Raw genomic sequence first — 13,805 nt, 5'->3', positions numbered from 1 at the left:
ATACCAAGCAGTAACAGAGACCTAGAGGCTGGGGACAGCAGAAGGGACCAGCCTGGGCTTCATGCCCTGTGCCCTGTCACCATGTGGTGACACGGGTCCTGACCAGGCATGGGACAGGAGGTGAAGCACACTCCAACTGCTACCCAAAATGGAGGGATCCTCACAGGAACAAATCCCGGGACAAGCCTATGGCAGGGCCGTAGCCAGTTTGCAGCCCGTGTACCCCAAGCTGGAGCATCGCCCTCCCTCGCTGGCTGGGCCTACACACCCCGGGGCTGAGCAGGCCTGTGCTGTGTGCCCAGATGGCACCAAGCGAAGCAGAGCAGCTCATTTCAGGCTGTGTGTTCCTGTGGACTTTTCCTGCAGTCCCTCTTTCAGCATTTCTGCTTTTTACAGAGAAGGAAAGCAGTGTTGATTGCTCACCAAGGCTGTGCTTTGACAGTGTTTTTTCCTACAGGGTGCTATTTCCCTGGCTTGTAAGCGTTGGACTTTCACCTGCCTTCTAGCTTTAAGGCATTTTCCAGATTTCAGTTTCTTTCGTATAATGTCAAAGACTCACCACTGCTTTGGCGCTGTTAAGGCATTGGCAGGTCAGAGAAGGTTTTCTGCTTGGTCCTTGTGAAAACAGAGGGTGCGTACTGCTGTGTGCGTGCTTGGGGCCATGAGGGCTGCAGGTGGCCATCTGTCTGTCAGCACAGCGCTTGCTTTGCTGTCCTGCACCGGCCTCCTTCCCTCCAGCACCACCACAGATCCTGACACTGATTTCTGCCCCATCCCAGGCAGGTTTCACAGCATTTCTGACAGTAACAGATTAAAGAAGGGAAAGGGAGGGTGCAGCAGGAGACTCTCCTCCTGCAGCCTCCTAGTGTTACTTTGAAGCCCTGAGCTACTGGGGTAACCTGTGTGCATTCTTTAAAGATTCCGAGACAAGATTTTTCTCTTTCTTTTCTAAAAATCATTCTAACCGAGAGGCAGATGTTTGCCACTGCAAAGCACACTAAGATTTGCTGATGATGATGCCCACTCCAAGGCAAAGCTGTTTACTTCATTCCTCTTTGCAACGGTTTGAAACAGTGTCATGGGCATTCATTGCTTTCCTGTTGTTTTTGGTTTTTTTTGCTGTTGTTGTTGTTAAACCAAAAGCAAACACACAAAGCACAGTGATAGTTTGTTTGTTGCTTATGAAATGTAGACAGGAAGATTATACGGCTACTGAAGCCTCCTGTTTCTTTTGGCTCATGGGTTGATTTTTTTATTATTATTTCATTTTTCCTCTTCTCTGACTCTTGTTCTGCAGCTGAGCACACGAACACCAAGCCATGGAGACATGCCATCGGTGTACAGCGAGGCGAAGCTGGTGGCTCAGACGTACCAGTCTGTCAAGCAGCAGCTGTTTAAAGCGTTTCAGAAAGCCGGTCTGGGCACCTGGGTGAAGAAACCCCCAGAGCAAGATCAGTTCCTACTAACTGTGTAAATCACTCGAGACCTTTGCTATGTGACCAGATCAAATCAGCTGGAGAGGAGGCTAGGCAGGATGCATGAGCCGAGAGAATTGAAACAGCTTGGTATTTAATAGCAAACTCCATGGGAATATTTTCTTTTGATTCTGTATTGGAAATACACAAATATAAATGTGTATGATGCACTGAAGTCGACTTTAGAAAACTGCTTTTTAACGACCCCTTCCCAAGAATGTACCTGCCCAAATAATAATGCCAATCCCACAAAGATTCTGCTTTTCATAGTTTATTGCTGTTGGTATTAACAATTTGAGGCATTAGCAGGCCACCTGGCTGATCCCAAATAGAGTTTGTTTTCCCTCACACAATCAGTGCAAGAGTTGTCACCGAATAACAGAAAATAGTACACAGAGATGGAAGTACCCCAGGCACACAGCAGGTCTCTGAGCATCCATAATCATCCACCAAAAAAAAAAAAAAAACAAACAAAAAAGCGTCTAACCTCTATGCAAAAATCACCCAGCTCGCTGCCTAAATCTGTGAGAATGAATTTGGGCCTTGAAGATATGCAGCATTTTTAAACCGATTCCCACTGCTGGCTCTGAGCACAATGCCAGACACTGGCTTTCCCTTGGTGTTTACATTTATTCCCTCTGGCGCCGTGGCCAAACTACTTTCCACCAAATTTTCAATTCTGGCCATGAATTTTGCACACTGCAAATTTTAATTATCTGAGCCCAGTTCATCCCGCGTGACCTTTAGGCACCAACGGGGAGCAGGGCCACCTGGGTTTCCCTCAGCCTGCACCGCAGGGCAGATGCTCTCCTCTGTCCACCCCTACACTGCTCTGCCAGGGCTGGGGGTGAGGACCGCTCTGCCCCAAATCAGTCAGGCTGAAGCCAGCACCCAGAGCCTCAGACCACAAAGATGCCAAGGGTCCACCACTTTAAATTGAGTCATTATGAGCTCAGGATGCTCCCTACAGCTGAAAAATCGCTGGGTTGGGTAGCCACAACTGAGACATCCCAAACTAGACAGCACGTTTGATACTTGTCTCTTTCCTGCCTCCGTTTCTCCATCTGTTAAATGGGGATAATAATACTTACCTACTTCATGTCTGAAGAACTTGGCAGGAGAAAAGTTCTCTGGTCAGATACACCAACAGTGTAAGGTGCAGTCACTCTTACAGTGGGTTTCACCTCGGCACAACTGGCATAATCCAGTTGATGGAGGTGTGGTAGGTACAACTATGAGCTTGGGAAGATCTTACTCAATGCAAGAGTTTCCAGATTCTATTTCTGTATAAATGGCAAGTATTATTATTATTATTATTATTATTGTTATTATTATTATTCATCTGCTGCCTGAAAATCAGGTGTTTTTTTCAGTTAGGAGATAAGTAACACCTAACAGCTAAACATCTCCTTCGTAACTGTGGCTGGGTTTAATATTATCTCAGCTTCAAACCATCCCAAACTTAATCAGAAGGCAGAAGATACTGTCATGGGAGAACTGAGCTTTGATAGTCCCACTGCAGAACCAACCTTCAAATGCCCTGTATATTTCTTTAAACGTTTTTTGTTTTGTTTTGTTTTGTTTTTAAATGACAGAATTTGCGGGTATATAACTACTTTTTTTTCTTTTTATTCCTGTGATTCTCTTGAAATCTGTATATAACATGCTGCTACTGATTTGTGATAATTGTCTTGGTATTTTCTCAGAACTGTCAAGCTGAGTTACTTTTCAAACAACATAAGGCTCATATTTTTCCATGTAATTTCCTTTACACGGGAAACTGTTCCTATCAATAAAGATAGATGCTCTTTGTATAGGGTTTATCATGTTTGGAGAGCCATATACAGTAAATACATTGTTTATTGATGCCCACAATAGAATAGCTACAGTATTTTGATGAGATTTTATTTTTAGATTATAAACTACAAGATGTATCTATAGTGTCTTGTATAAAAACAATTGTGATAAATTAGAATTTTTAAATTAGATAAAAGAAAGCTCTCCCCTTCCAGAAACCTTTTCAACAAAATAATACATTCCATATTAACTACCAAAAATATTAAAAAAAAAAAAAAAAAAAAAAAAGACTTAGAGTAGAAATAGTAAAAAAAAAAAAAAAAATAGAGAGAAAAAAAAGAGAGAGACATGTCAGTAATGGAAGCATTTTGTAGTAACCACTTTGTCAATGCTTTGACCACTTTGTCAGGAATTCTGATTAGAGCTCGGAATATTTCTAATGTCTCCTGAAGCTTCCCACTACCTTCACGTGGTCCTTTCCTCCAACACAGCCATTGCTGCTGCAGCTGCCCTGCAAATCCTGGGCAGCAAAGGCACACGGGGGTGGTGGGAGGGCTCGTGGTCAGTCCCATGACTGGTGGGGCAGGAGATGCTGCTGGTGATGCCAGCAGTGGTGGTGCCAGGGGCTTCAGCTGCTCCCACCAAGAGAGGGGAGCCACTGGGCAACCGGAGAGGAGGACCAGGGCTCTAGCAGAGACCCGTATGACATGGGGAAGCATGTCTTCTACTTTTCCTCTTCAAGTTAGCCTTTACCTAGCACACAAAAGACCTCAAAGGCTCCTCCTTACATCTCCCTGCCCTCATCTGCCCTCTTCCAGCCCTGGCACGACATCAGCTTGCTAAGGTGACAACAAAATGCCATGCCTGGTTATTCCTACGGACAAAAAGAGAAGTGTGGTGAGATTGAATTATCCTTTGTTGCAAGAAATACCTAAACCTAATCTTGGCTTCAGCTGCCAGAACAAATCTAGCGGTGGGGATCGAACTGAGCCCCTGCTGCAGGCAGGCACCAGCCGATCCCTTTGAAGGCAGTGGAGTTGCACCTGCTTGCACTAGGGTTGAATGTGACCTTAGATGTCTACTTCTTCTCGTTATGTGCAGCGACAGAGTGTGGTGGGACCACCTCCCAGAAGCACGCATGACCTACAATGCAGCATTTCCTGAAGCAAAGGAAAACTCGCTCAGTAGTAACTCTTTAGCGAAGATTTCTGTACATAACACGCATGAGTGAATGGCAATACTGTACTAATGGATGTACATTTGTAATATTTGTAAAAAAGAAAAAGAAACAAAAAAGACAACAAGAGAAAATAAATCCGAATTTACATATGTGAATTTGCTGCTAAGTTCTGTAAATGCACTTCAGTGATACCTGATAAGTGAATGTTTCTGTTAAGTGAATAAAATGACAAGTAAAATTGTTCTTTCGATGTTTGTTGACCATTTTTCACAGTGGCTTTGTGCACTTGCACAAACAGATTTTTATCCGTAGGTGCCACAGATCTGCAGTCTGTTCTCACTCAGTGTGGGTTTGGCTGAGCTGGGTCCACCTCTAACTTCATCTTTTCGGGTTACTCTCACACCCCTTGCTTGGGTCATCAGTAGCGTTGGCTTCCCCCACAGAAAGGCTTCAGAGGGGCCATGCTCCAGCTTCAGCCCTGCTCCTGAGCACAGCATGGGCCAAGAAAGGCAAAAGAGGACACGGAGGTGGCAGCCCCACACGTGTCCTCATCCCCATTACCTGGAGGTCTCTGCCAGGGCTTCCCGGCGTGCTGGGAGCCCCCAGCCCACAGCTGGGCACTTTGGCCATGGCTGAGTTCACTGCAGGTGGCTCCCAGCCTGTTTTTGCCTCCAAAAGTAGCTGCTAGTGCCCGACCATGGCAAACACTCTAACGCGATTTGGCTGATGAAAACAACTACAAAGCAGTCATTAGGGTAAATTATATGGATGGATTCTGTGTTTAATCTCATTAAGTTTAAAGGCTAAATACTAGAACTGCATTTAAAACTTTACAGGCATACATCCCGGCCTCGTCAGGCACAGTTATTTCTTTTCCAACTGTATATTGGAAAAACAACAACATAAAACATGAACAAGCTGATATATCGGCTAATAGAGGGCTTCGGAGAAGTGCCTGTTTCTCAAATAAAATAAATAAGTCCTTCTGCTGCAGTTAAACCTTGATAGCCATGCTTGTGTGTGGAAGAATGAAATAGCAATTTAAGAGCTTTTTAAGCCTTTTGATTCATTACTGTTGTGCCTACTTTCCAGCCTTTAGACCTGATTACTTTGGTTAGTTTCAGCCTGATCATGTGGATACACCAGTTTAGCTGGAAATCTGTGTGAAGTCACAGAAAATCTGAGACTTTTTAAAGCACGGTGACAGCCTGGATACAAAGACACATGCACACACAAAAGACATGCAAGCACATCCACACACACAGACACGTGTTAAGTCTCAGCACTCTGAGACCTCCTGAATAAATAATTTGGGCTTGGAGAAGGGGGATTAATGATCATCGCCTTTTCAGTGATGAAATAGTTCTGCTCAAATGCTTCATTCAGTCTGGCTTTTCTGGTAATTAAATCCTCCATTAGAGAAGTTTATGTTCTATTTTATCAACTTCCTTTGCGATACAGAATTACTTCCACTAGACCATTAACGCCTTGTTCTGCCCAGAAGAGGAGAAGGTCCTGCTCATTCTCCTTTGGCCCCGAACAGATGCCTTCACAGCAGCGATCACTGAGGAGCCTATATTGCCATGGAAAGGAAGAGGCAGCTCCTTCCTTCACACCCGACAGGACCGAGGCAACCTCCTCTAAAGGCAAATAAAGATGTGAAGAGTGGTATTAGCTGTTGGGTCTGACCAGTCCCCCTCATAGAGGACTTGGTGCCCACCACTCCTTCTCTGGGGTCCTCAAAGTCACGCTCAGGCACAGGCTGCACTTCACATACCCACCAAGGATGGAGTTTACCTCTGGTGCCTTGCCCCATCAGCACCACCAGCATAAATACACCCACCCCTGCCTTCCACAGCATATCGTTTGCCACAGATTGCTTTTGTTTCACTTGATTTTAACAAGCTCTTTAAGTTGTGCTCTCACTAAGCTAGTGTTCAACTCTTAAATCTATAATAAGATACATTTTTACTGTGTATTCTGAAGTAAATTGCTTTTTCTAAGTCAGGCTTTTTCTTATCCTGGCCTCAGTGGTGAAATGAAGCATGTTTAGAAGTAACAACATAATTTACATGGCAGCATACCCTTGACACCACAGGCTCCTCAAATCCTGACCATTACCCAGAATAGTGAGACTTGGGCTCCTCCACCTCAGATTTCAGTGGGAGACACGGTAACATACAAAAGGGTCTTGTTACTCTACCTGTCATTGTCAACACCTAAATCCCATGTTGTTGGGTACCACCCTCCCCACTCAGCCTCTGGCATTAAATATCCTCTGCATGCCTTCTGGACAAGCCTTGTCCTTCTGCCTGCTGTGGGCCTGCTGCTGATCCCCACCATGCTTGGACCTGTCCAGATTCATGAAACACACCTACACTTCCTAGCTGTGGTCCTCTCAAAGCCTTTACAGGGTCATGCCCAAGAGAAAAAGCAGCCAAATTGGTACAAGATTGATGCTGCTGTCTAAAGGGACAAGGAGGTATTGCAGTCACCAGAAAGACAGGCACTCTGAAAGAAAGATATTGAAAGGATGTGCCTCACATTTATATTGTTTTACGCTGTATGGAAAAAGTTGGATTACTTGGTATTATAATTTAATAACATGTTGGCAAGAGAGAGAAAAAAATATATGATAAGATCAGTGGTTTTAGGACACTTGCCTGGGAAAGGGGCAGCTCTGAGTTCTCCGTGTTCTGTCTCTCGAGTGAGGCACAAGGAAGTAAGAGACCCAAACTGAGCTCAGAATAGGGGAGCTCCTGCCCTTCAAGCACCTAGTTCATAGCACATGGAAGAACATTCTCAGAACAAAATGGCAAGGCCCATCTTCCCCTAAACCACTTTATCCATCCAAGGCTAGGTGTCTGGTTCGAACCTGTTTTCCAAGCTTCATGGGCAGGGAAAAGCGGCTCCGTAAGGAGGTTACCTGTCTCAACACAGTGTCCCAGAGACATGAAGAACTTGTTATCTCAAGGGTCTGGCCTCTCCCAGCTGACAGGAGAGTGTGCCCGGCCTGCTGGTCTCGCAGGAGGACACATGGGGAGGTGATTCCCAGCCATGGAGCCTGCACGCCACAGGACCTCCTGTTCCTCCGTTTCAAAAAGCAGTGAGCTCTCTTCTGAGTATTAATTAATGCCATGAGGCTGTAATCAAAGACTGTTAGAGAGGTTTCTTAATTTTCTATGTGTATACTATACATGAAGTAGGTTGGTCTGCTTTTAAAGTGTGACCTTCATATTCTGGGAAGAAGGCATTCCAGCTCTAAGTTTCAATAGCTGACTAAATTTACATAGCTGTACATATTTAGAGGTTTAGTAAGGGAGTTTATTCTTACACGACTTTGCTGCCACCGGAATCATGGAAAGGGTCCTTGCTGGCAGCAAGTAGCAGGACTGGGCTGATACTAAATGAATGTTTCAGCTTCAGAGCTAAGAGAACAGCTTCCTATTATTTTTGTGCCAAAACTTGGTTCCTAGCCCTGATGCACCTGTACTTGCTGGAAAACGAAAACCATCCATCACTGCCATCCGAGCCTTTGTGTTAGAATTTCCTGGTGGTGGCTCAGCGTTTCCCAGCTCTATTTTTTCATATCTGACCCAGTAACTTTTCGACCCTCAGACAGGTGGGAATACATTTGAAGAACCTTCCTTGTTATTTGAAACATTCATTGTACAAGTTTAGCTCTGTTTTCTGTGTGCATGGTTGTCTTAAAATATCCTTTTATCTTTTGGGTGGATTACTCAGGTGGTGATGCCGAGATGAGAAGTAATTAAACTGTTCATCTATTTGTCTCATTGCTGACCTGTTTCTCTTGAAGCATTGTGGCAAAAGCAAAGACTGACTAATTCTGGAAATAACCCCGTGTTCACTCAAGAGGTGATGCAGAGATCACTCTATCCCAGAACTGTTGGTCAGCTGTACTAAAATAATAATTTTGGCCCACAATGCTATGGGACTGTCCAACTAAGGTAAAACTCTGTCGCTTTAATGCAACCCCGTTGACTTCAGAGGACTCAGACTACTGTAACTGAGCAGAATTCACTTTATGAAGGGGGTCAGGGGGTTAAGGTCACATAAAAAAAAGGTAGGTGAAAGCACTTAATCATTCCCTCTCCTTATATTTTCCCTGTGCAACTCAATGATTTGCACCACTGAGCACCGAAGCAGCCTGCTAGTGTCTCTGGACAAGGCTGGCTAAGGATTACCCTGTGAAATGACATTAAACTGGTGAAGCATTTTAGTGCTTATAGGTTTGGCCAAGGAGTGCCATACTTTACTCCTGCTTCTAATTTCTCTCTTCTCTTGTCATCTTTCCTCCAGTTTTCATGGGGAAAAAGTGCTATGCAGCCATTGCAGGGAAGATTGGACCCTAATGAGAAGGTGGGAGATTTTAGTGTGATCCTGCATGTCACAGCAGTTCAGCACCTCTGTCCTGAGAACAGGTCCACAGCACTTTTTTTCAGTTGCCTTTTTTTTTGTTTGTTTGTTTGTTTTAATCAATATGCTCGGTTTCTGCTGCTTTTTCTTTCACCTTGTTGTCTCTTGTTCCAGATATCCCTGGCAGAAAGATCCCTGATCATGCCCCAAGCCAACTGCTTTCATTGTCATACTCATGAGGAGGTCAGGTGTTTTTGGGGTCCCCTGCTAGCTAACAGAGATAAATGTAAAACAACTCATGAAGAAACAACAGAACAAACTAAAAATATGTCTTAACAGAAGCAGCTCTCCATCTTTTACAGGGAGGTTTGCAATAGCTTCTGATACCATTGTTATCAGTGGTCAACCAGTTTGATAGTCCTTCCACCCTCCGAGGTTATCTTTTTTATCGCTAGAGGAGTCCTAAGCCACATGGGGATGAGCCAATGCAGAGATGCTGGGTGTTAAAATCACTTGGGGTTCCCCATGCTGGTAGATCTGTGCCTGCAGTAGCTGGAGAGTGTGTGGTCCTGTGCCTTCACCCAGCCCTTCGAGTCTGTTCCCCACCTGTAGCAGGGCTGTAGGAACCACCGTCAGAGCTGATTAATGTCTTCTTGCCACCAGCGATAAGATAGAGCACGCTCATGAGTCATACTGGCCTTTAATATCTGCAAGCCAGAGAAAAGAAAACTGCATTAATTTATATTCATTAAAATAAATTAACAGACTGGAGCCCTTCAGTCCTTCGCATCCCTCTCCCCGAGCACTGGCAGCAGCAGCCGGTGCCAGGGAAAAGGCGGGGGCTGCCCAGGAAAAGCCAGCAAACGAACCAGGTGCCTCCAGCTCTTCTTTCAAATGGAAAAACCCTCAGTGTGTCCACGGGGCTGCTGTAGTTCACGGGCTGGTAGCTTTGGTATGTGTAGATCTCTCTGGGAGTGTATGGATGTGTATACATACATATTTATTTTATTTTCCCAAGGGCCCCTTCCCACATGCTGTGTCAGGACACTGGTACTTAATGGCCCATCAGCTGCTCAGTGCCTCCACTGCCAGAAAACCGGGGGTGAGGTGCTGCATGTCCTGCTGTTCAAGCAGTAGTTTTACTTGCATTTAAGCCAGGACAGCCTCTGAAAACAGTATTGCTCTCTGTGTTCCCCGTTGTGTCCCCCCATTTCTCTCTCCCTGCACTGCACTGGCACTGGAGACCACAGAGGTACCCAAGTGATGCAGAGCAGGAAACCTGATCCAGCCAAAAACCTTTTCTTCTTTTTTTTTTTTTTTTTTTGTCTGGTATATAATTTCAGAGAAGGTCCAAGCACTTGGCCTGGTTCACTGCAGCACCGTACATGTGGCACATGTGGTCTTCACATGTGGTATCCCTATGTCTTAGAGCTCCCCGCTCCCCACTGGAGAAACTGCTGCTGTAAAGTTTTTATCTAGGGCACAGCACAGGAGCTTGTCCATGTTGGTTGGTGAATAGAGGTTTATTTATGCCTGCTCTCACCAGCATAACGGAGCAGTTCCTCAGATAGTCACCATGATATAAGCACCTGCACTTAATATATTTCTGTCAATTGTAGAATTGCATTTATTCACAGATGTTCCCATTTGTTGCGTTTTGGTTCTTTTTGGTATTTCCCACCTCACAGCACTGCTCACTGCTTTCTCCCCTCCTGCTGCCTTCCACAATAACTGAGCAAAAGGCAGCACGAGAGGCAGGAACTGTCCCCACGTGCTTCTTTCCAAGCTTCAGCAAAGTCCCTTGAACCTCTCTTTTCCTCCACAGGGACCACGGGCACACTCCTGCTGTTGAAGTCTCTTTACAAATGCACTGTAAGGGGACAGATAACTTTGTGTTATTCCACACCGAAGCACCATCAGGATGGAGAAATCTCTGCAAGATTTCCTGCCACCAAGGCATGGAGCTGGGGGGAAAGGACTCAGTGAGGCAGAGATGGTGTGTAGTGCTGTGGCTAAGGATTCAGCTGGGCAGTGGGGTGTCTTCCAGACAGCAGTTAAAATATTGATCGAGCTGCCCTGAATGTTTGGGACTGCATAATTGAGCAGCTGGTGTCCTGTGAACAGTCGAAGCTTTTGAACTGGTACCCTAAGCCCCTTGAGCTAAAGCACCAGAATGTCTCCTTTACACATAAATACAGTTGCTAAATAAAATACAGTAAAATAAGTATAATAAAAGAAAGTAAAACAAATAAAATAAAATAAAATAAAATAAAATAAAATAAAATAAAATAAAATAAAATAAAACAAAAACAGCAAGCCAGACAGAAACGGTTTTAAATAAATCGCATTAAAATACTTAATGGAATTTTTAAATGTAACATTATTATGTCACATCACGTTATTGTGTGTATGTTAGTAACATGCATGCTAGCAACATGCATACACACACATATTTTAAAATATGTACAAATGTGAAAAATATGATGCTTTACCTGATGTAACCTATATTCTTGTCACATTAAAAACTAGCACTAAAACCTCTAAAATAAAATCCCCCTGAGCACTACACTAATATATGCTTTTTTTTTTTTATCCTTCTCACAGGGAAGCACCCAAGACTTGGCTCTCAGGGTTGCCTTGACCCTGCTGTGCTCTGGGTTGACCTGCAATGAAGCAGCCAGGTGAGTGCCTCTCCCTGCCTGCCAGCAACTATCCGAAAGCTCCCGTACTCCTCTGCTGGAGTATTTAGGTTCAACATGCATTTTTTCTGCTCCTCCTATCTATCACCTGCAATGTATAGCGAAAGTGTTTGGCTCCAGTACATTTATGTGGCCATCAGATCATTAGCCTGGGGGAGGCATAACACATTAATGACTTCAGAAATGTTGGTTAAACTCCAGTCCTGATCAAAGAGACCAAAATTTATTGTCATTCCTCTAATAGCCATGTGGTAACCAAAATGAAATCAATTTGATGAAGATAATTAGCTTCCCATCTCCATCACCACACGCTTAGAACAATTAGGTGGAATGAGCTTCCCCTGCTAGCAATATGATACTGTTAGCGCAGACTAAAATAGTTCAATAGCAGCAGCCAGGAAACATTTACTGAGACAACTGCTTCTTAAATCAGAAATTGCTGATTCACCAGAATCAGAACACCCCCAGGAGTTTTGGTACCACGCGTGTTGGGGCCTGGGCAGACACAAGCAGAGTGGCATCATCCCAGGACCTAGCCTGTTAGGTATGCATGCTCAGGCCTTGGATCTCCCTTTTCCCATTCCCGAAGGGTGGTGGGGATGGTGCCCACCCCTGGAGCATGGCTGGTCCCTCCATGCTGAGCCGTGGCCATCCCATCGATCAGGGCTGGTTGCTTTTTGGTGAACCTGTTCACAGAGTCCAAGCCAGATGTAGGAGGATGTTGAGGTGCTGCTCAACAAGGTGGCAGGGGAGCCAGCAGTTCTCCAGCCTCTCCCACCAGCTGGGACACCTTCAGGCTCTGCACCCGCCTCTCCCATCTGCCAAGACCCCAGCACAATTATCTTTCTCACGGAGAGGCCTTTGTATCAGCTTGCAGCTGAGCAGGAAAAGCAAATTAAATCTTTGCAGAAATAAGGAAACCTTCTTCCATCTCTGAACTCATTGGAGCCAGAATTTCTCCTTGCCTTAGCTTCGTAGGCAGAATATATTAGTGCCCACGCTAATCAAATAATGGGAAACCTGATTTGTTCGTATACTCATTAACAAGCAGTCAAACTGGTTTTCCAGTTTTCTAAAAAATAAAATATTCCATTTGTGAACATTCAGCTGATACTCATTTAATTTATTCTGAATGTTTGAAAACTTCTATAATTGCATAGATTTTAGCAAAAATGACCCATATCTTTTCAACGCAGACTTTCAGCTTCACAATAACTGTTGCCAGCAATTTGAAACAGAGGTAAAAAATAAGTAACTTAGGAATGCAAGACTGATTTTTGGTCAAAGCTTTTGAGAAATGCCCCCAAATTTTCACTCTCCAGCTTTTAAAAAATAAGATATTTTGTTCCTGAGATTATCCCAGCACTTGGGAATGAAAGTATTTGTATTTCCTCAGGTTTTAAAATCTTGCACGGTGCCCATACATTAAAAGCCAACTTTCCAACAGAAAATGATTTATTATGTCATTTCTATGCAATTTCTCTCTTCGCATTTTTTAAAAGTCCCGTTACAGTGTCTTTGTGTCGTGTGGTGTTGCACACAAATTGGTATGACATTTGAGGCAGGTTTTTCAACAACATCCCCAGATATCAGAGTGAGGAGGATTTTATAGATGCAGGAGAGAGAGGCCCAGAGAAGTTATGTGCCAGAATTAAAGCTATTTTATGCCCTTTCATCTTCCAGGTGCGTCCCCCTTTGCTGCCCTCAGAGTCCTCCCTAGGCACATTTTGGACAAGTACAACCTGTGTCTCTGTGCCTGAAACTCCCAACAGAGCATGTCTGGCTTCTGCAGAGAGATTTTGGAGATGACTCAAAGGAAACTGGTAGAAGAAAAAGACTGTGGGGACGGTAGGCAGAAGATCATATTGCTCTTTGGAGGACTGGGCTTTCTAGATCCCTCTCATGTCCTGGCAAGGGGCTATGGATTACAACTCTCGTTATATGTATAATAAACAAATTTGTATAAGAAAAATCTGTCTAAAGCTATGAAATATGAAGATGTCATAACTGACTCAGCAAGGTCCTGCTGCTGAAGGCTTGAGAAAAAGTCTTTGATAAATATCACAGCCTGCTTGTCCTGTTCTTATACTCTTCTCTAAGGGCATCAGTTATCTGTTGTTGAAAACAAACGGGGGTAATTAGAGGTTTGCCTGGACCAATAAAGCCATTCTGTAATGCTTTTACTTAATAATGTTTTTTAATTAATAACTGGATCAAGACCAAAGCAGGTATTCCCTTGGGCTTATTATGGCTTGTCTCAGGGTCCTTATAATATTT

General features: G+C 44.2%; 1 protein-coding gene across 1 annotated transcript in view; it reads left to right on the top strand.

Annotated features, from left to right (window-relative positions):
- The window catches only part of ADARB2 (adenosine deaminase RNA specific B2 (inactive)), a gene marked incomplete at both ends in the record, with an annotated part of 309,097 nt that extends 307,623 nt beyond the window's left edge, over positions 1–1,474 (top strand). The window contains one exon of the mRNA XM_084306904.1: positions 1,298–1,474. Coding sequence (XP_084163030.1) covers positions 1,298–1,474 — 177 coding nt within the window. The remainder of the gene's footprint in view (positions 1–1,297) is intronic.
- Positions 1,475–13,805: the final 12,331 nt, after the last annotated feature.

Source organism: Netta rufina, assembly GCF_964035555.1.
Source record: "Netta rufina genome assembly, chromosome: 2".
Lineage (NCBI taxonomy): Eukaryota > Metazoa > Chordata > Aves > Anseriformes > Anatidae > Netta > Netta rufina.
This window is presented reverse-complemented; position numbering and strand designations above follow the sequence as displayed.